General features: G+C 32.9%; 1 protein-coding gene across 7 annotated transcripts in view; it reads right to left on the bottom strand.

The window, feature by feature from the left end:
• The window catches only part of twin (CCR4-NOT transcription complex subunit 6-like twin), a 204,630-nt gene extending 181,847 nt beyond the window's left edge, over nucleotides 1–22,783 (bottom strand). For all 7 annotated transcript variants that reach the window (XM_089695132.1, XM_089695134.1, XM_089695133.1 and 4 more), the window contains exons 1-4: nucleotides 22,661–22,783; nucleotides 14,818–14,933; nucleotides 12,839–13,032; nucleotides 9,618–9,793 (exon numbers count right to left, since the gene is read on the bottom strand). In XM_089695132.1, coding sequence (XP_089551258.1) covers nucleotides 9,618–9,793; nucleotides 12,839–13,032; nucleotides 14,818–14,925 — 478 coding nt within the window. In that variant the 5' untranslated portion in view covers nucleotides 14,926–14,933; nucleotides 22,661–22,783. The remainder of the gene's footprint in view (nucleotides 1–9,617; nucleotides 9,794–12,838; nucleotides 13,033–14,817; nucleotides 14,934–22,660) is intronic.
• Nucleotides 22,784–24,146: the final 1,363 nt, after the last annotated feature.

Raw genomic sequence — 24,146 nt, 5'->3', positions numbered from 1 at the left:
GACGATGAAATTAAAACTCTACCAATAGAAGATAGATGCTTGGTACTAAAGTCACTATTAAATAACTTCATTAAAGAAAAACGAATTAATATGCATGAAGACAGTCTTCGAACTCTCAGCAATGCCCCCTGGTTTGCTATACTAATGCTGAAATTCATAGTCACACTAATACATGTTGCATAAAAGATGAAATTAATACGCATATAAAATCTTATGTTGCCACACTGGAAAAACCTCCTAACAAACTAGCTAGTCAATTGATAAAAAAGTCCTACCGTAATCGTCTTAAAAGAAAAGATATAATCTAAATTTATTACTCGAAGAGCAGTTGTCCTCACTGGAGGGCTCGCTCTACATGCCAAACTTTGCCTTTGCAACACATCCGCATAAAGCGAAAACCGCTGATTGCAGATGAAACGAAAAAAACAAAAGTCTCCTATGGTGGAAAAATAATCCGAAATATTCGGGGCTGAACGGAACCCTACGGCAATACCTATCTTCTCCTCCATCAAGTGTCCCCAGCAAACTTTTTAGCAATGCTGGATTGGTATATGATGAGCTAAGAAACCGGCTGTCAGGGGAACAGCGTCCAAATTAATTTTTTATAAAAATTAACCTCCCTATAATAAATTTTGATTATAGACTAGAGTAGATAATTTTTGAAACAAAAAAAAATCGCAGTCGGATGAAACCCATTAGAAAAGGAGGGGAATATGATAAAAATGTAAGGAAAAATAAATTACGGTCAATCCGAGTTCGGGAAGCGGGAGGGGGGAGCTTTAAAGAGAAAAAAATTGTTTCTCTCGATTTCCGACAAAACTACAAGTCCTATAGAAAAAAGTTCAATGGCAAAGTTGTAGGTAATTAAAAGTTCTACAACTTTTGTATTCACAATTTTTTCACATAACCTAAAAATTTAGGTGAAAAATTCAAAAAACCAAGTTTTTGGTCTATTATTTCTATCTACTTCAAAATTTATTTTGTTTCTACGAAATTTGGTGGAAACTTACTTTATTATGTCCCAAATACACTGTAATTTATTTGATTGAAAATATTTATTTTTTTGCCTTATTTTGAATTAATACCAAAAAAACAACCTAATTTTCAATCGAAAAGTCACCCGTCAAAATATCAGCTTTTTTCAAAAACTTGGGGTGCCTTTTATTCATTGAAATCTCTACTTTCATATGGTGTAAAAAAAATAAACACATCCATAGTAAATGTTCTCAGGAAATGCATACAAACAGTCTGAAAATTAGCTTTTACTAAATCAGGCACACTTCTTGAACTCTATATCTTCTCTTGTATCGGCTTTTCGGTAATATTTCAAAAGATAAATAATTATCTGTTCTAAGTTTAATATTTTACAGCATATTCAAAAGCAAAATGATGTCGATAAAAACATTTCAGGTAGTTCGAGAAGTGTGCCTGATTTAGTAAAAGCTAATTTTCAGACTGTTTGTATGCATTTCCTGAGAACATTTACTATGGTGGTGTTTATTTTTTTTACACCATATGAAAGTAGAGATTTCAATGAATAAAAGGCACCCCAAGTTTTTGAAAAAAGCTGATATTTTGACGGGTGACTTTTCGATTGAAAATTAGGTTGTTTTTTTGGTATTAATTCAAAATAAGGCGAAAAAATAAATATTTTCAATCAAATAAATTACAGTGTATTTGGGACATAATAAAGTAAGTTTCCACCAAATTTCGTAGAAAAAAAATTAATTTTGAAGTAGATAGAAATAAAAGACCAAAAACTTGGTTTTTTGAATTTTTCACCTAAATTTTTAGGTTATGTGAAAAAATTGTGAATACAAAAGTTGTAGAACTTTTAATTACCTACAACTTTGCCATTGAACTTTTTTCTATAGGACTTGTAGTTTCGTCGGAAATCGAGAGAAACCATTTTTTTCTCTTTAAAGCTCCCCCCTCCCGCTTCCCGAACTCGGATTGACCGTAATTTATTTTTCCTTACATTTTTATCATATTCCCCTCCTTTTCTAATGGGTTTCATCCGACTGCGATTTTTTTTATCTTTTCATTATTTTCAAAGGCTTCTACCCCAGTCTATTATTAGTATTCAATTCTTTTATTTTTTGATTTATAATATTCGACTTCAATAATTAATAAAGAAATAGAGACTGCATTCTTCCTTCATTTCAAATTCCAAAAAAATTGTATCATTGAGATGAGCGAGCCATCTTTTTTTGTGTACGTGTGAACACCTTCTTAAGTGCTGGACCGATTTTAATGATTCTTTTTTGTGTGTGTTTTGTGAATGATTTCGATACTAGTTTAGTCCACTGGAAAATGCACTTTTTATTACTGAAGCATCCCCTACATTTGAGTGTGACAATACCTCTTCCTCCTCGTTTTCCTCATAATGACTTCCTCAACAACAATTTACATACACCCCGTTAATATATTCTATAACTATCGATTCGAGCCGAATTCGTTTGTTTTTAAGTTCGATCACGTAAGATTATGAAATCGTATGTAAATTTGTAACTCTTTCTTATTGAGGCGCCATGGCTTTCTACATTTTAAAAATATTCATCGAAAACGAAAGTTTTTTTCGTACGCTTTTTGATTACGTGGTCGATGAAAATAATTCTTGTTAAGTGATATTATTAATATTAATTTTATTCCTTCGGGCAAGTTTAAATCACGCCGGATTTAACTTTTAATAAGATTATCTAATCACTAATCTAATATGGTCATATTTTCAAAATCTTCATCATTGGCCTGACGCAACCTCATGTGAAATCGAAATTTGCCTCCATAACGGTGCATTTGTATCCACGTTTCGAACCAAAACAGAACCAAACAAAACATTTATCATATTCGCGGTCCGCTCTGACTACGCTACCATAGAACCGAGTCAAAAGGCTGACTTCACAATAACATCTAAACTAGGATAAGCCCATTGAAGCTCGTTTTAAATTGGTGTACGTTGTCAGTTGGAGTGACAAACGTATTGGCGAACAAAAGGCTTTCAATATTCGTAACAAATATAAAGAAACAAGTCAAGGCTGGTACATTTCACGCGCGTTTTCACTGCGCGACGGCGTAACGGGCTTCTTCTAATACAATCAATTATATGTGACGCATTCCCACACTTTCGAAGCTCATTGTGCTGGAGCGAGACAAACGTATCCGCGGGATGTTCGAGGATTATAATGTATGCGTGTTTATTTTTTGTTTAGTGTCGCCTTTTAAGCTGTACCTATTGCCGGAAAAAATCTTTTCTTTCGGTTATTAATTGACGTTTGGCTTTCTTTTCTACTCGTACCTACGTATAATTGCCAAATCAATTCATTAAATAGCTCATTAACTTAAATAAAGCAAAAGGAACAGCCTGAGCAAAATGCCTCACAAAACACGTACATACTAGTGCTATTTTGTATTTGACGATTGATGTGTGTTGCAAAAAAGAAAAAACTAGTACATACTAGAATAAGAGTATCAAAAATAGTTTTTTAAACTACCTTCTTTCTGCTATTCAGATTTTTGTTATCTAAAATCGGCGGATGATTACAAAGCCTACAAACTACACAGTCGAGAAGGGCTTCTGATACCTTTGAGATAATAAAACCAAAAATAACACAAAAGCAATTTCCAATAAAACACGATCAAAAGTGGGCTTCACTTAACAAAAGATGTAATCGCAACGTCCAAATAATTAACTTTTTTTTATCTCTCAAACAATATCATTTGGTACAAAAAAGTGAATCAACACAAACAATAGTGAAATTCAGTAACCACTTTCCAACTTTTCAGTTCAACCTCAAATTGATAAAATAAAAAGTTTGAAAGGCAAAATAAAATAATGGCGATATGAAAGCGAGTTTAAACGATCCGACACGATCGCGTAGCGCGAGAGATAATAAACAATTTTATGTTTATAATAAATAATGATGCGTAATGGGAATATAAATATTCGCGAGACTTGGAAATACCACTCGAATTATAAATGCAAATGCGTTTACATTACGTTTCGAAATTTTAAACAAGTGACTGTTAAGACGTGTTATGTTTTGTAGAATTTTGCAAATTGTGAATTCTTCCGAGAAAGACCGAGCTGACACAGCAAACGTTTTTCTGCCAGGGTGCTCTTAGGAGTATTAAAAAATACGACATAATATATATTCAAACACGTGAATTTTATGTTGATAGATACCTAGATATCAATTTGCATATGTCACCAATGCTGGCCAGCATTTTAGGGGTTCATACGCATATTATTAAAATCAAATTAATATCGACGATCTTTATCATTTCATAATAGCAAATAATGGGTTAGCGTTTCCTGGTATCTATTATTAATAAGTCGTATAAATAATCTACTTCCTGCAAAATTTAACACAGCATCGATTTAACTTAGAAAACCTTATTACATCACAAAAGTTCCTTTAAGAAAATGTTTTATTAATGAATTCACCAACAAATTAAAAAAATAAAGATATTTTCCGCTCTTCATCCAATTTGAAATAAAAAGACGTAACCTGCTACGTGACATTTAATAAAATTCTCCATTTAACTTTTTTTTAATTTACCTCAATTCCACATCATACTTCACCCAAAAATGCATAACTTCCTTCACACACATCTCATCTAAAATATAGCATTTATCCTATATCCCATAAACTAAATCAACCTCACAAATCTAACCAGCATCTCTCACACTCACTATAACCACGCGTCAAATTGACCGCGCGTGACGTAGCCACGAATCTCGCGGACGACTCAATCGTAACACAGTACAGATAGTGTGGTGTCATCGTGACTTGCTTATAGTATTGATACTATATTTATGTAAACTTGGAAAAACAAGTACACTGATCTAGTTTACGCGATATTTATTGTTGTCATATATGTAGTTGGTTTACAGTACTAAAATAGCCGTTTTTGTGTCTATTTGTGTAATTTCCTGCCTGCCTGTATCCTCCTCAAGGTTTTGCCATAAAATAGATTTGGATTAATTTTCCATACCTAATATGACTAATAAATTTTAATCATACATCACAGCATATATGTATATGTATAGTAAAACACTACATTGTATAGCGAAACCTCAACATTATATTTCATTATTTACATACTTGAATGATGAAATTGACTGCTGAATTATATACAGGGTGTACCAAAAAGTAGTGATGAACGGAAGCTGAGAGGTAGAGGACCTAGAGGGCTATCCGAATCACCCCCATGTATGTTATGCGATTTTTCGTATTTTCGGAGTTATGACGATTTTTTCAATTTTTCACCTATCGCCGAGTACGATGATATTTTCACTCATGCTGACGTCAATGATTGCGGAAGATGCTTGATTTTTTTTGTGTGCTAAGCTGAAAGATAGGCCAATTCAGTATGGTAACATTTACTATCGTTAGATCTTTGAATGGAATAAAAAAAATAATTAAATGGCAAGAAAGATAAAATTACCCAGTATGTTCACCACTTCAAGGGCCCGTAAAAAAATAAAATCACATAAAAAAATTTTTCCGTTTGACTTTTAAAAACTTGCTCTATCTATCAGATAGCTACCCTGAAAATTTCATTTTATTATTCAGAAGGCTTCAATCGAATAATTTAAATCTAAATGTGGTAAGTGCAAAAATTGAATTAACATGATGATCATTAAAACCAATAAATAGGTGTTTAATTACCAGAAATTTTTAAAATAACCCCGCTGTTGCTCAATGCAAGTGCGACATCACCGTAAAAAGTTGTCTTTTAAATGTCTGAATGCCCTTTTATCATTTTTAATGGTTTCTTCTGTTACTATGAATTTCCGGGTTATTTCGTCTAAATTGTGGCATTCTCTCAAGTAGCCGAAGTCTTTTTAATATTCCCATTGAAACAAATCAATGGGGTTTAGGTCGAGGGACCGTGGAGGCCAGGCTTTAAGGCAGGCTTCACCGGCGCATGCGCAGGCTGCAACGACCAATCCATCTTTCAGGGTGTCTTGGCCCTTTAGCCTGGCCTGCACGGTCCCCGGACATAAACCCTATTGATTATTTTCCGTGGGGATACTACAAAGACGAGAGACTGCCACAATTTGGACGAAATAACCCGGAAATTCATAGTAGCAGAAGAAACCATTAAAAATGATAAAAGGGCATTCAGACATTTAAAAGACTACTTTTTACGGTGATGTCGCACTTGCATTGAGCAACAGCGGGGTTATTTTAAAAATTTCTGGTAATTAAACACCTATTTATTGGTTTTAATGATCATCATGTTAATTCAATTTTTGCACTTACCACATTTAGATTCAAATTTTTCGATTGAAGCCTTCTGAATAATAAAATGAAATTTTCAGGGTAGCTATCTGATAGATAGAGCAAGTTTTTAAAAGTCAAACGGAAAACTTTTTTTATGTGATTTTATTTTTTTACGGGCCCTTGAAGTGGTGAACATACTGGGTAATTTTATCTTTCTTGCCATTTCATTCTTTTTTTTATTCCATTCAAAGATCTAACGATAGTAAATGTTACCATACTGAATTGGCCTATCTTTCAGCTTAGCACACAAAAAAAATCAAGCATCTTCCGCAATCATTGACGTCAGCATGAGTGAAAATATCATCGTACTCGGCGATAGGTGAAAAATTGAAAAAATCGTCATAACTCCGAAAATACGAAAAATCGCATTACATACATGGGGGTGATTCGGATAGCCCTCTAGGTCCTCTACCTCTCAGCTTCCGTTCATCACTACTTTTTGGTACACCCTGTATGTGAAGTAGACGCAAGCGAAGCCAAGGTCGAAAAACTAGTGCATGTATTCGAGAAATAAGAATAAGAATAATTATACGTCGATGAGTTAAATAGGCAGTAAACAATTATCTTATTATAGGTCTACCAGAAACTGATGGCATAAAACAACGATTTTCATGTGGCAACTTTATTTGACAACTATCAAATTGGCTGTCAAATTATTTGTCTTCTTCGAAGTTGATGAAAAATTTTTAGGATTTTGTCTTCAAAATCTTCGAAAATGTTGATAAAGCCGCTGCGATCACAAGCAAGAGGTGTTGTTTACAATGTGTATAGAAAAATATTGGATGAAGAAGGTTCAAACACATCACAATCTTCAATTTTGAAGCGCGTGGAAGATTTGACTGGTAAATTGGACTTACCCGTTTTGATACTTTAAATTAAAAATATTTTAAATCCTAAACAACCTAACTTAATCCAAAAGAACTGATTTGAGAAGAATGTTAATAGACCTGCTACGGATATCAAAAAAATAGTGGAAGAAGCTTTTTCTGAAATTGGGCCAGAGCAATAACTGAAATGCTGTGAACACGTCAGAAAAATCGAAAACGATTATATGACACAAGATGCTTGTAATAATCGAAGAGCGTTTTATTATAAACACTCCTTTATCGTCATCTTCATCTGAAGATCTAGAAATGGAAGTGGAATACTTAGAATCTTTTTCCAGTTCTGGATGATATGTATAATATGTATATTTCTTGACGGAGTATTTGTAAGCTGTCCAAGTCAATTTTGTAATGTGTGTATCTGTTAATACTTACGAAAATAAACATTATTTTTTTTTTTATTTTATAAAAAAAACAATCGAGGTTCATCTGCATTATCATTACATCCACATTTTCATATGGGATTATGATAATGATATATACATATTATATAGGTATTGTAAATACATAATATGTTATACATAAACATGTAAGTATGCACCTATATATTATTATGTGGATATCTCATTATTATCCACTTATGTTATGTGACTAATGATATTGAGGACAAAATAAAAAATAAGCAGTATCAAGATCGTTCAGTCCATTTTCCCTAGTATTGCACACTCAAAATTTTGATTTCCCTAATTGCCATCAGATTCTGGTTTACCTATACATGTTCATTTACGGAATATAAATAAAAAACATGTTAAAATAAAAAATAATTAATCGAACACTATCAAGTTATTAATTACGCGCGAAAGTAAAAATATATATGCAATTAAAACTAGGGCATTGAACTAAGTAATTGAGCGTTTATAATTAACGTATTTTGGATACGAAATTCCTGTTTCTATGCAAATTATTTACAACAAGAAAGTGTGTTAACTTATGGCCTCTCGTAATCTATACTTATATTATAAAGCGGAAGAGTTTGTTTGTTTGTTGGTTTGAACGCGCTAATCTCGGGAACTACTGGTCCGATTTGATTTAGCGGAGCACTGCGGGTAAAACCGTGGAGCACAGCTAGTAATAAATAATCAGACGATATTTCTTTCAGATTTTAGTAAGTGGTCAAACAATATCACAGAACATCTGAATCATTTCATAAACACAATTACTATCTAAGAAAAGAAAATAGTTAATTTTTGCCTGTGAACCAATTTCCACAGTATTACGGAAAAATCGACCCAACCATCCATCCAATTTCCCCCATTTTTTGCAACATTACCACGCTCATTAAATAATTACACGCCCATCACGTGACGAGTCACAGATGTCATCTTTAGAAAAAAATTGATAGCTCTAATTATGGCGTAATTGGCGTCGACAAATGTTGAATCTTTTTTCTTAATTTTCGTCCTACATAACTGGTATAAGCGGTACTAGTGATTGTATAAAGTCACACTGATTTATTTTATGAGTAAAGCTGCGCTCAAAAACACAGATTGTCGACGTAGCCCATAAAGCTGCCGAGCTCAAATGGAACTGGGCTGGATATGTTTGCCGAATGTCCGAAGAGTTGTGGGCAAAACCACTATGTGGATCCCCAACAATGGAAAAAGGCTGCGTGGCAGGCCCAAAATCAGATGGCGAGACGAACTGGACTCTCATTGCAAGGAATGGACTAAAACTGCTCACAATAGGAAGACGGGGACGGAGGGAAGAGAGGCCTTTGCCCAACAGTGGGACAGCCATGGCTGAATAATAATAATAAAGATTGCGAGCTTATTTGGGTCATGTTTAAGTTTTCTCTGAAAGTACTTTCAGTGTGTTCCGTCTATTTGTACAGAATCCTTCTATTAATGTGTGTAAATTTACGAAGATTAAATCGTCGAAGCGGCCGATTAATGGCCCACTTTAGGAATATTTATGATACATCTGTGTTACAATGAAAATTCTTCTAAAAAAATTCCAACAAATAGGATGCCCTCTACATTTATTTATAAAAATTAAATGAAATTTTAGTTAGTTCGGATACAAACAGATAGATGGAGTTGTTCCAAATATTTAAGAAAAGCGCCATCTAGCACATAACTCATGAACTAACAGGTGATAATAACTTGTTACTTGGCCGGTAAAGTAGTGTGGCGTTTTATAGACACACCGCAATAATTAAAAGAAATGTTATAAATAGTTTTATAGCAACACTTATTTCACTGACAGATCATTTTTCTACTTATCACAAAAATAAAAAGTAGGCACAATCTATACAGGAAATACTGCTACATATAAAAAAACACCCACTTCATACATTCATAATAAAACATATTTATCTTTCAAAAGCATTGCCACAGCGTATTCCTCCCTAACACTTCCAAAAACTACCAAAACAGTCTAAATCTTCTCTACTCCTTACTCTCTAACACCCAAAATCGAATACTATCAACTACCAAGCACCTACCTTGCAAATTGTCCAGCAGGTACGTGAGCAGCTTCGCCGTGCCGTTGTTATCGTTGTATATCGACAGCATCTCCTTACTGAGAGGGTTCCCCTGCAAGCCGAGCATTTGCAGGTGGAACAGCTTGCCGAGATCGTATGGCAGCACTCGTAGGTAATTGTTGTGCAAGTGGAGTTCCCTGGAAACAAGTGAAATATTTAAGTTTGACAGATTAATGTGGTATTTGGAATAACCATAGCAATTGTAGAAATTATTATTTAATAGTCCGGGATGTTGGACTTTTTTACAAGTAGAGTTCCCTGGAAACCAGTGGGCTGATGAGTTAAAGTTAAAAAAAATACTGAGACTAAAATTTGAGTTTGGTACATAGGGGAGTCATAAAGAAGATATGTAGGGAAAAGAACGCTCTCTGATGCAAGTAAAAGTCACAACCAAAATTCACTTATATTTCTCCCATTTGAAATATTAGGTTATTAAATGCAAAATCTGCACAAAACATCTGTAAAAATACCAATATGATTATGGGATATTAATATTTTTACAATATTTGAACAAGTGGCCTTGTACAAAGTGCAGAAAATTAATATTTATTTATATTTAGCTAAAAATACATCTATATATTCTGTTTAAGTATCTAATGAGAAACCTCAAATCTATAATAGCTTCTTAGCAATAAATATTTACCATTGAATGTTTTTTGAAATGATCCTTTTTATACAAAAGTGCATAACGAATCAGTTCATCATAGCATAAAATGACACCTTAGCCCTTCCAAGGCCTTGTCGGTTTCATATAACAAACCAATAAATAGTAATTTTACTCCACACGTAGTAAATTAAATAATCCATCTCAATTGAGTATAATTAACACAGTCCTTAGTCTAGCTAATCGAATTTATTAGTATCACCAATTTGCGCTGTTATCACCGACTATAGGTCATTGACTCATGTCAACTTGTTTTGTTTTGTATACCAAGCTAATATTCTCAAGGAATGTTTTATCTATTATCACGATAAACACTAAATTCGCATGTTATGCAAAAATCGACTCAACCACATATGAAATTGAGTGAATAAAAGCATTATTCTGGTGTGGTCGGATTATGTAGATTTTGATCGTTTGTTTTGCTTCATTATGTGTTCGAACCAGTTAGGTTTGTTTAAAAACATATTTGGCTAATAAATAAAACAGGATCAGATTGTTTCGAAAAATTATGTTTCGATACATTTGTTAACATATCAATTTCTAGCTTGTTTTAGAAAAAGTTTCCTATTGCAGTATTTTAGCTATCTCGCGAAAATCATTCCAAATACATATTTCTATCTCCCACTTTATTGCCCGTAGAGCTTGATTTTGCAATAAAGAGTAATACTTGTCTTCTCCAATATGACACCTATCTATGAACTAATTTTTTTACATTCACCATTGAGCTTCTTAAGGGTAAATAAAGCTGCTTAAGGTTAAAAACTGAGGATTTTACTGTCATAGCAAAGAATTTAACATGACTAATAAACGACTCATTTATTTTCATGAACTCATAATGAAATTTTCAATTTTATTATTAATAGATAATAATTTTCAAAACATCGGAAGGTAAATAATAAAGATAATAATTGATAAGATTAGATTGCAGGACAAAAGTTTCAATTAATACAAAAAGTAAAAATTCCACCATTGTATTTTACAGCACTTATTTATAAATCAAGAAACTCGCAAGACAGAAATAAATTTAAACATTTAATTACATCAATCAGAAACTAGAGGAAAACTTTTGCATAATAAATCTCGATGAATTTTTATCAAGGCGAAAACAATTGCTGGATGAATTATGATTAGTTGGCGCTAAAATGAACGAGTTCAGAATGACGTCGAGGCTCGATACCGAGTTGTGACGTCACCGAGTCAACGGCACGGACACGTAACGGTCACCACTGTTTTAGTTTGACGCTTCATTACAACAAACTTGAGGGAAATTGCTGAATTTTGTAGCGTCGGTTATATAAAAGGTAATCGTTTGTTTAACATTCGTAAGTCTAATAATACTAGCCTATATTCAAGTCAATAATGAATTTTATTTTTAACATACAATGGCTATTTATGTTAAAGGTAAGTAAAATTAGGTGTATATAACTATTATCAATTTAAATTAAAAATATGTTTATTTAAATTAATAACAAACATCTATTTAGATAAATTTTCGTACAACGATAGTCTATATCCTATTTTGTCCCAGTTCCGGAATACGGACAAAGCCGGGGCGAGCGGCTAATTATATACGATAGGTATTATTTTAGGTTATCACTATGCGTAAGTCAAAGAACTGAAACAATAAAAGTGGTGTAACAAAAAAATTTAAATAATCATTTGCTAGAACAATGGCTGTATACAAGTTCTCGTTTTTGCTCGAGCTAGAATGTAACTGGTACCTACAACACGAATATACCACAGGTGTATAATACCGAATATAAATCAAGAAATATAGCATTACGTTAAGCAAATAATTATATGACGAATGACGGTCAGTGATCACTTTTATATGTAATATAAAGCAAAGGAACCAATACAGAGCCCGGAAGGATGCCAAAATAAATACATATCTGAAACTGACCTATTTAAGTTTGAATATGAAATAATAGTATTCTGTATTCGAAATTATTTATTGCGGATATTGAATGCTAAGAACAAATCGACACGTATTTTTATTGATAATTCTTTCTATCACGTATTAGTCAGTGTCGTTACATTTAATCTTTTGTAAACACAACGCTTTGCTACACTTTTTTCTATAAGAGAATTAAGACATATTCTTGTTGCTGTTGTATTTACTTTCATATTGTTACGACTTATTCCATATAGAATCCAGTTTTGCCTTGCTTAAAACAAAATTTAGTAACCGATGTTATCCGAAAAGGCTAACACTGTATGAAAATTAAACTGTAGTAGTAATATAATGCAACCAGAAATTTTATGTATATTACGATGTAGTTGAAAAACTATTTGTCGGATTTTAATCATTCTTTTACCATTAGAAAACGACATTTTTCCCTAGTGTCATGCCTAAATTCATAACGCAGGATATCTTGGCGAAGCCGGGACAATGTAGTAAGCTACAAAGCTCACCTATTCATTCCGATAAACCGTCGCGGTCGTTTAGTTGTTGTCGTTGTTTCTTCACCCTAACTTCGCATTTTGTTCTAGGTCATTAAAGTTCCAACAATCTTACCTAAGTTGTATAAGGTCGCCCAGCTCAGCGGGCAGCGTCCTCAGCTTGTTATTGGACATGTCCAGCGTGTGCAAATTGACCAGTTGGCTGATGTCAGGCGGGATCCGTTGCAGTGAGTTGTCGTTGAGGTACAACGCTGTCAAATGCGTCAGTTGGAACAGTTGGGGCGCTAGAGCGCGCACACCTCCTGTTATCTGTAAATGTTTTGGGCGAGCTTTAGCAGATAATAAAATATAATCTTACTTTAGATTATTGGATACATTGTACGTGATTTCTTCTACAAGTACCTATTATATACTTCTGTTTAGAAATAACAACACTTGTAGATTTATCGCGCGTATTTCAAACCTATTCTAAAAATGTAGAATGTTAAATTGCCATGATTGAAGATTAGTTTGTAGGAAAATACTACGTATTTTTTAATACGTCATATGCAATTAATCATTGTACATGTTTCAAATTCATGCGGCTTATGTTAATCTGAATGATACATCTCCATAATATTATTTTATGTAAATTATATCTACTTTAATTTATATCGTACAACATAACACATGTAGCCTTCAAGTAATACGAATGCAATAAATTAACGAAAAAACATTGAAAATGAAACAGTAATCAGTAATCACAATGGAAACTTCAAATGAATAATCTCTGACGATGTAAGTAAACGTTTTCACTATTCACAATCAATAGTGTACAGTGTACACAAACACCATCAAAGCTCATTGCTTATTTATCAATAATGTTTATCATCGAGTAACCTTTTTGCAAAGACCTCTTTTCTAAGATATCCGAAATAACAGAGAATAAGGGAACATCATAAATCTCTTTATTCCATTCTTGTTGCGACAACACCTCTATTATGAATCGCGATTTGTCCCGCTTTTACTGTATAAACAGATAGAACTTGTTTATAAAATGATACCTACGCTACTAGTAGTCTAACAACAACTATAAAATTATTCAAAGACGGAATAGAAGAAGACTTCTTATAAAAATCATCGACATTTTATAATTAAAACACCGATGCAATTTCTCAAAGCAGCGAGTAATTATCCGTTTAATTGAAGCAGAGTATCAAAAAACTTCGCAACTCAGCTATTTTAACTCTTGATAAATTGCACAAAATTAAACGAACACTTCAGTCTACACTCGTTGATTTAGCCTTTCATTTTGATTACCATTTAGCCATGTATAGGCATTAATTCTAAACACGAAAGTTGTAATATTTGCGTCGTCTGATTTAATTACGTTATACTATCAACAATACGCCTCATTAGGCTCACTAATTAACACATTCTAAACATGTCCTAAACCGTCGTATTATTATTCGTCATTCATTAACTACCTACGCAAATACGGCCCATTATTTTTACACCGTAACATGCCATGGTTATTTACTATGTATGTAAAATTTTTAAGTAAGTTACAACCAGTAAAATTCTATTTCTTTGTATACAATTATTTACTGTCTGTCAGGCGTGTTACGGTAGAAAATAAACGGCTATGTAATCTAGCATGTAATAAATATTGCTTGATTCGTAAACATGTACTTTAAAGTCGATCTACTAATACTATTCGGTCTCTAGAGCAACAAGTGTTCAAAGAGAGAGTGGTAAAGTGTGTTTTAAGTTCCTGTGAAAAATACTCCTATTCCCATCACCCACATTCATTATAATGCCTGCCTGTCACCCATGTTACTACATCATCAAATAATGTTAATTTGAAATTTAATTGCAAAAAAACAAGAGGCACCTGAGGTCACATAAACTAAGGGCGTCTTAATTATTGAAGTGAAACTTCTTTAGGCACGTTGAGAGTAATATTTAAAGGTCGCGTCATGGCAATACCCTAACGTCTTGTTACCGTAAGGCGACGATTCTGGTATCTTTGAATATCGCCAAAAAAGTTTCACTTCTGACACCTGTGCTCGGCATACACGCTCTTTTTGTTATTATCATGTTTAAATCTCTCACCTCAAGCGTAGTCCAGCCACCGCGCCTGCCAGATGCCCGCTCCGCCTCCGACATGATGTGGTACGTGCGCCCGCTAGCGCCCTCATGCTTGTCTTTGTTGCGAGACATTCTGTCACCTGCAGCGGCGACGTAAATAGCAATTAATATTATTCCTACTCAATGGGGATGCTATTTGTAGACTGTAGTATCGAGACCGCGTTATTCATGTTGTATAACTGACTGTACTGACTGTACTACGTACCAGTTTAACTTTATGTTACCATCTGTTTTTACTTGTACTGAATTGTTAAAACTTACTTTATCATGTTCAGTGTATTACGTTTTATGTAAGTACCATTTGTACTTTCAAGCTAAGGGAACAAATGTTTATAATTTTCTACAGGATAAACGACAAAACATATAGAATTCGCATCTAGCCTAGTAAGTAAACTGAAATAAATGGCCAGATATTTAATAGCGATCATTATTGTAATAATGAAACCGCTCGCTCTCCATCATTGTATAATCAAGCCTTATTGATGGAGCACTCAATGTTTCTATTGGCAAAATTTAAAGTCACGTCAATTTTACGTCTAGATTTGAATATTACAAATCTATTGAATAGTAAGCTTGACCCCGACATACAAAGTTGAAATAAACGGTTAATTCTTTAATTACAATTCGCAGCGTTCAATCACGCAATGGTGTTGGAAGTGTAATATTGTGCACTTATAAAACAAACTGAGCAACAACAACTTACGTAACATCACTGTTCGAACAAAAACCAATAAAAAGCGCCACTTTCGCGGTAACCTCTTGAATTTTTTCTAGCAAATTACACAAGTGTCTAGTGTCGTAAATATTGTTACTATGTGAGATAATAATACTGGACAAAAACACGAAATCGTAGATCTAGAGCGGTGTCATATGCAGCTTACGGTTGCATTCTAGGAACAAATTACTAAATGGAAATTAAGATTTTGTTTATATAGAAGCAAATTTTGACAAATTCTTCTCATCCAGCGAAATATTTTGTAAATCATTAGTTGGGATCTTCTAAATTATCACAAAGCGTTTGATACAAAATATAGCAATTATTTTACCTAGTACTTACTATTGTTACATATTTGAAACATTATCCTTTACGCATGTCATTTCAAAAGTCCTTTCGCCCCGATTCCCGGAATACTATTTTGAGAGGGCTACCAAATAATAGGGTTATAATATTTTCAAACAATGTTCGAGCATTTTCGTTATTCTAACATAACTTCTAATGACGAAACTGATATTGAAGATTATCGTGTAAATATCCACATCTTTTTTGCTCTAATTCTTCTCTAATCGGACTATAATTATTGATGTCTTAATTTCTACATTATTAAGGAAGAAAAATCTTAGCTGCAGAAATGATACCAAACCTTATTTTTTAAATAAGGAGTTTGGTTCTAACAAGTTAATGTTTACTTATTTTTGCTTTTCCACTGAGGTTGGACAATAATTTGCAGTACCGAACTGACTAGCAACCGCGCTGACAATTTTATGCGTTTCATTATTCAGGAGCAAGTTTTGCAATCCACGAGCAAATTGAAGTTGTGCTCTGTCAATGACACAATAATCGTTTGACCCACTCTCGGCATTACCGCGAAGCTATTGAATACGCCAAAACATTCGGGTATATTTGCACTTTCACAGAAAGCACGGTATTAATTAGGCGCCAATACCTCTTCGGATATTAAACATTGCGAAATGATTTGTAAACACTAGGTATTTACTCCTCAGGCGGTAAAAACCTTAAACCCCTATGTTAAGACACGTTCCAAGATACGCTGAAATGTAAAGAACTCTAATATTCTGAGTTAAGTGGCCTTTTTAGTGTGACGATATGTATTTGTGTCATTGCATCCTATCAGGGTCAAAGGATAAGAGGATGCTCAATAATAATACACACAAATATCGTTTTCCTTTAGAGCTTTGTAATTATTATGCTATCCAAACGATTAGTACATGTAATGGACATTTTATCGTAGTATAAATGGATACTACGGGAATCATTAATTTCAATGCCTCAACGGGTTCAAGAGTAGTCCATAGAGTTAACAGTTGATGCTACTCTTCGTAGAATTTGACAAAAAATATAAGACGGTTTAAAAAAAGAATACCAGAAAGCTGAAAAAAACAACAACAATTGTATGTACATTACATTACTACAAAAAATGTTTTTAACGTAAATATCTTAATGCATTATTATTTATTAGATTGTTATAAATTAAAAAATATGCATCCAAGGCATCGTCTAGCAGCTAGCTATTTAATTTGTTTCCTAGAGGAAACACCAGTTAGAACCTTGATGAATACTGAATTTCGATTTAATTTTAATCTGTACCATTTAATGAGAATTTGCAAGGCGACCGTAAACGATGCGTGCACTTTCGTAACCGCGAAAATAATTATTCTCTGCTGTACATAAGTAGGACAATTTCTAATCCATTCGAGAACCAAATTTGGCGGCGTTGCTTCATCCATACGTACATGTCATTGTAATGTCAAGCTAACTACCATATTGTGAATGGAGTTCAACTGTTCCTAGATTTGCGACATCTCATTTCTATTGGACATTTGATATTTTGCCGGTTCTTTCGGTTTATCGCAGCTCAAACAATGTGATCGTCCGATCGTGAAATTACTTATACACGTAAGTAAGTCAAATAGGTTTTATTTGATCTTATTTCGGTATTGCTGATAAAATATATTTAAGGATGAGCAGAATAAAAAAATAGAGACTTATACCTATTTTAATTTGAACCAAAAAGTTATCTTACTAAACGATTTCCATTTATCCACATTGCAGGATTAATTAGTATTTGATGTTATTCGCTTCTGTCGTGTTGTTATGCGCTGTTAAAAACAACTGGGATGTCGGATTACTTTTTAACAATTTTTCTTCTTTCTCGATAAAGATGCTAGAATTTGGAATTACACCTATATGTATTATGATTAGAGAATCCAATCCCGCATCAAAATCGCGATCCCGCAAGCCTGCGGGATTAAGATCATCAATCCCGCGGATCCCGCGGGATTTGCGGGATTGATTTTAATTATTATTATTTTTGTTTCATGTAATTTAAAGAAAGAAAATACACACAAATATTTTTTTTTATGATTATTCTTATCAACATGAAGCAAAGTTATCACTTATATTATATAAATTAAATATATAATAATGATGATGTTTAAGACAATACAATATTCACAATATTTCACGTTTCATATTTAGATTTTTATTTGAAATAGAACATATTCATTGGTTTTAGAGGCATTTTAAATCAGCTTATTTTTTTTTGAAAATACTTTCGAAGAAATGATAAAGTATCTAACGTTTCATCTTTTAGATTTGATCTTATGTTGTTGCATAAATAGCCAGCGGCGGAAAAAGCTCGCTCGGCTTCCACACTTGTAGGCGGAATTGACTTTACATAAGTATAAACAGCTTCCAAATACTTCCCCCTATTCCCTCCACATTCAAAAAGTGTCAATATCAAATCAGTTGAATTATCTCGAGTGGGTACACGCACAGCAGCTCTAGACTCTGCCACCCATTCAGTACGCGCAAAGTTAAATCCCCGTGAAGGGGAATCCCCAGTCATAGAGTACCTACTGGAACTGACATTGATTACGTTCCGTTCCGTCCGATAATAGTTCAGTACCCCTACCATGAGTTGACATAGTTAAATCGTCTGACGTAACTACAATAGTAAACGTGAATAGTTCACGAGATTATTTTCCGTGAATGACGTATCTATCATCGAATAGTTATAAACTATGACATATGTCAAAATTAGAACTCATGGTGCAAAAATTGTATGGTTACTACAGCGAGTGTAGTATAGTTTACTATACGTTATCTACTGTAGTATACTATAATGCACCTCATGGTAGGCTTTTTAGTTCTAATACGGCACACTAGGGGGCGCTGTACCAAATTTCATACAAACCGCTTACTACAATCGCTAGCGAGTATCGTGTGCGTAAACTCATGGTAGACCTACAGATCATCGTCTGAGCCTATTTTTCTTACTTTTTTTCAATCCCGCGAACGTGCGGGATCCCGCATGAGTAATCCCGCATTTTTGATCCCGCAAAAAAGGTGCGGGATCCCGCATTAGCGGGATCCCGCGTTTGCGGGATTGGATTCCCTAATTATGATGTTGTGTATCTTTAACATAAAAAATCACCGTCTCTTGATACAGCTAGTTTATCCAATTACAAATACCGAAAAAGAAATATCGTCAGCGTAAAGAAAATGTAAGTTGTAGGTAAGTAATTTACGTTATTCTAAGACTGAATCAGATTTGTATTAAATACCTATATTGATCTCGAACTGAGAGATCTCCAAAAATAATTTTATATTTTCATTATTTACCTGTCGAAAGGATAATTTAACGCGATTGACTGAATGCAATTCATGGTTTCGAAGGACCATTACACATTAATCAACGTTTTTCCATTGCTTGCTAATCCCTAGATCGCTTTTATTAAAGCGTTCGAAGTATTTTTAATTTGTTCATACGAACAAATTAAAAATACTTCGAACAAAAATGGACAAAAACTCACATCTACACCTATAGGTACATACATGATATACTATGTGGCGTGCAATAAAATCGAAAAAGCTATATGTAAACATCGTGTGTTATTGCCTATTTAAAACCCGGTCTCAACAAGTTTTATTTATTGCCTTAGATTCAACTAAATGTTTATTTACAATCTCTGATTAGTGCTTGTTTTGTATTATCAACCAACGATTCGTAATGATCGAGTATGTTTGTGTGTATTTTTATATTTCCTAACAATGACATGTATTCATGTAGTGCAAAGTTAGCACAACTTTTACTATGTTTAACTTAATAAATCTTATATATAAAAATGAATCGCAAAATGTGTTGGTAAGCGCATAACTCGAGAACGGCTGAACCGATTTCGATAATTCTTTTTTTATTATATTCCTTGAAGTACGAGGATGGTTCTTATGTAGAGAAAACGTAAATATTATGTACCACGGGCGAAGCCGGGGCGGACCGCTAGTGATAAATAAACTTATTTGATTCAAATATATAAAATTTAAAATAGTTGATGCGGCTACTTCTAAACACCAAATACAAATACTAACCATGGCCCGCACCATCAGCGACAAACCCACGAGACTAACCTAGTATTTCTAAGCTAAGGTGAAATTCTGATAAATAAGCTACAACATTGCCAAATTTCAACAAAATCCATTCAGTTGTTTTATGTGATAATATAAACTATAGATAACATAATATTCAGTGCCCAAAACCACATCCTTTTTCACTAATTAATTATTTAAGGTAGAGATAATTAAATATTGCATCAATAGCGTTTGTCGTTATCAAGTTACTACCTAGGTCCAAATACAGTATGTAATATTTATTTACATTAATTAATTAGTAGAAATGTTTACACTGTAAGATTACTATAGAGATATACACTTGGGAGTCAAATGTAACTGGTCATTTTGTAGAGGAATGTAACTAAGACATCTTAAACCTGAGACTCGCTACTAAACTCATGTTGATATTTATGTTTCATATTTCAGATGTTTGAAATAGATAAAAAATTAACAATATAATATTTCATAAGTATGATGTTATTATGTATCAAATATATAAATTAATGAATACCTAACTCTCAAAGAATAATCATCAAAATAATGTTTATAAGGTAGATTATGTATTCCTATAACAGGGAATTTAGTTAAAACTAAGTCTATCCATATACAATTTAGATTATGTATACATTCATAATACTATAATATAATAAAACACTTAGAAGCATTAAGAGTGCCTATTTATATAAATGTATGTAAATTGGATAATCTTATTAATTGTAAAACTCAAATTTCATAACTTGTAACAGTGTAATCTCGAGTTCAAATGGATGTTTATGTAAACAAATAAATATTAACTGATTTTGCTTCTTTATATTAATTTTTGTTTCAAGAATTTTACTCTAACGTAAGAAATAATAGATTTTAAATTATTGTTGAATAAATAATTATTTAAAAATGAAACCCGTTTCGCGTTGTCATGGCATCACATGTGCACGGGTGGACCGATTTCGATAATTATTTTTTATTATATTCCTTGAAGTACGAGGATGGTTCTTATGTAGAGAAAACGTAAATATGTACCACGGGCGAAGCCGGGGCGGACCGTTTGTTTTAAACATTTTATCTCTTTTCTTATTGTGGACATCATTAACTGTTATATTAAAATTAAATATACAACAAGGAAATATAAAATCACTGAGATATGTCAACAGACAAATAAATCCCTGATTGAAGTAGGAAATAGATAATTGCTAAGATAATGCCATATTATTTATTTACTATTCTTGGTTGATTGTTTTACGTTTGTCACTTTATATCATAGTTTTATCTCTGACAACCACATAATATATTTTATATTGTATGAAACAAGTTTTGCAAGTTGAAGTCGATACTTTATGAATTAATTTTTGTGTTCCTAATTTTTTTACATGCTCTTAAAGGAATTTCACTAATCACTAATCTATCTACTGTAGAGCCAAGATGTTATGGTTATATTTTTGATAAGAATTAATTTAAAAAAGTGTTTATTTTACAATTATACTACTTGGCTGTTTCTCAGCAAAGCGAAAAATTGTGACACTTTAATAAACATAGTTAGCTATAGTAAATCACATGGAGCAAAGTAACTTTGTTTATATACATATTATATTCCGTAATACATACATATATACACGCATTTATATGAAATTCTATACAAAAGATACAATTAATTTTAATAACATACAAATTATATTGCACTGATAAATCTTCCTTATGCTCATAATAAGCCTTTGTCCTCGACTTATTCGGAACTATGTTTTTTTATTAATTTGTTTAACTTCAATAATTTATAGTGTAGCTACGGATACATACAATCAAAACATCACAAAAAATTGTACTTTTAAATATTTCATTATATTTTCCGAATTACTTATGGCACTATATTTATATTATATTTAAAATAAAAATCACAGATTATTTAAATAAAATGGATCTCATTTGTACCTGGCATTAGCAACAAAACAAAATGTTATTGTTATCAAAACATGTAACATACGTAAGAAAGTAATGGTAGAATGAACTAAGTATCAATGTAACCAAAGATACTACTGTTTAAACCCAGATATTTAATCTGTGTAATTGTAAAATAACTACCTCTTGAATTGGGGCCAGTGTCATAATGAGACGATCTGACATTGACTATAAATGTGTCTAGATTAGATGATCTTACTCAATGGTACAATTCAACACCACGGTATAATATGAAACTCAATGTATAAAATACTTGTTACAACTCCTAGGTATACAGTTTATGCAAACTACTTTTATCTACAATGCACTGATAGCATTTTGTTATGATTCTGAGGTGAACTGAATACTAGCAATAATACCTTGTGAACACGGCAAGGGGTCATGAGGGGAGGCAAAAATATTGCTTTCGATATAGGATTATCTTCGTTTAAATACAAACAGGATCGTTCCATAACCTCCGTCCTTCGGGAGGTATACCTAAAGTTATAAGACAATTCATTATAGCCACGAGGTTCCGACATTCAAACGAGCACTATTTATAAGAATAAATGGCAATTTAATTCATTATTTTAATGTTAAAACTGTAAATGCGTATGATCGTATACAGCTGACAAAAGAGATGGGTCGACGCACAGTTGACGGTCCAAGCGCCAAATCACAAGACACAGATGCCCTTATTTCTTTGAAGTTATGAACAAAATAAGTGTTATGTAAAATTAAACGTACCTTCATCTACTCCTTAAAAGAGTTTCCTTCAATTCGGATTATATTAACGAGCAATAAATCACTGTAAACACACAATAGCACAAACTTGACATACACCACATCAAACGTCCATTTACCGACTGCAGCGACAATCGACATTAGCGGCAAATTCTAGAAGCTTACGTTTGTGGGTCGCTTCCATAGACAATCATTGTAAAGCGGTGGTAAAGCGCCAGTGTATCATAAATTTCTTAATAAACCATTTCAAATTGGATTTAAATATTAACAAAATATAATTTAATTTAATTATTAATTTAATTCAAACCATGTGCAAATTTAATATCATACACAAACACAGCTTATAAATTTTTTAAATACATAAAAGTGTACAGTTGTATTTATTTTATTTAAATAATTCATCTATTAGATATTGTGTTACTTAAAAATAATTTGATTAATTTCATATTAATTTGCTGCTAGTTCCAGTAGTTGGAATATATTTTTGTTGTAGGTATTTACACAATATTCCTGTTCGCTCGCCTCGTGAATCGATATAATATTCGATAAAACATTCATAATATTATACGAGTGTTGACACTAACCACATTCGTATTCCCTTTGAATATGTCGTATTAAAATCGCTCATAACACGAAAACGCGAATCTCAAGGCGAATAGTGAATGCACTGTTTACGCGTGTTTTTGCGTGTTCGTTAATCGCCTCGCTATACCAACCATTGTGTAAATGCATCATCAAAACGAAGTAACCACTACGTAGTAACTATGTATTATTCAGTAATAGCTATGTTTCAAAAAACTTGCAGCTTGCAGCGCTTATCAAAAAGTTTTAAATATGTAATTTAATAAATATTTATTTTCAGTAATTAAGCTCTTTAAAATATATATAAAATTCACAATGTCACAATGGTACAATGGTAGTAACCTTAGATCATTAAGTAATGGATAACACACGCAGGCGTTTCCCCTTTTGCCGAGGTATAAGATTATTCGAATCGAAAAATCTTATGCTTTCATAAAAACTACTTGCGTAATCGATTACGAACACTCTGCGTATTCGTAAAACATCGAAAGGACGTCTGCGAGTGCTCCGCTAAAAATGCCGTTTTGCACTGTCAAGTCTTGCAGAAGCAATTCAAACATGTCGAATGTTAAAAAAGATGGAATAACCTTTCATTTGTGTATATTTTTTTATTTTTTTAACGTACATTTCTAATTAAATGCAATTTCTAATAATCGTCGATGTATCGTTTAGCGATATGATCAAGACAAATAATCGAGTCATGTGTGTACTCGATCATTGATGCGGCCTCACGAGACTATCATGGAAAGAAAATATACAAATTTAATCTTTATGAACTAAGCGATAAAGTTGAATTTAGAACGCGATATTGAACCGCACTCCCCACGAGACTATAAAGTGATGTAGCGAGACTATCTTGAAGAGAAAATATACAAATTTAATCTTTATGAACTAAGCGATAAAGTTG

Source organism: Colias philodice, chromosome 5, assembly GCF_061535455.1.
Source record: "Colias philodice isolate Cphi_HAF_F1 chromosome 5, ilColPhil1 Martin Lab GWU primary, whole genome shotgun sequence".
Classification (NCBI taxonomy): Eukaryota; Metazoa; Arthropoda; class Insecta; order Lepidoptera; family Pieridae; genus Colias; species Colias philodice.
Note: the sequence above shows the minus strand (reverse complement) of the source record. Positions and strands in the feature narration are given on the sequence as shown.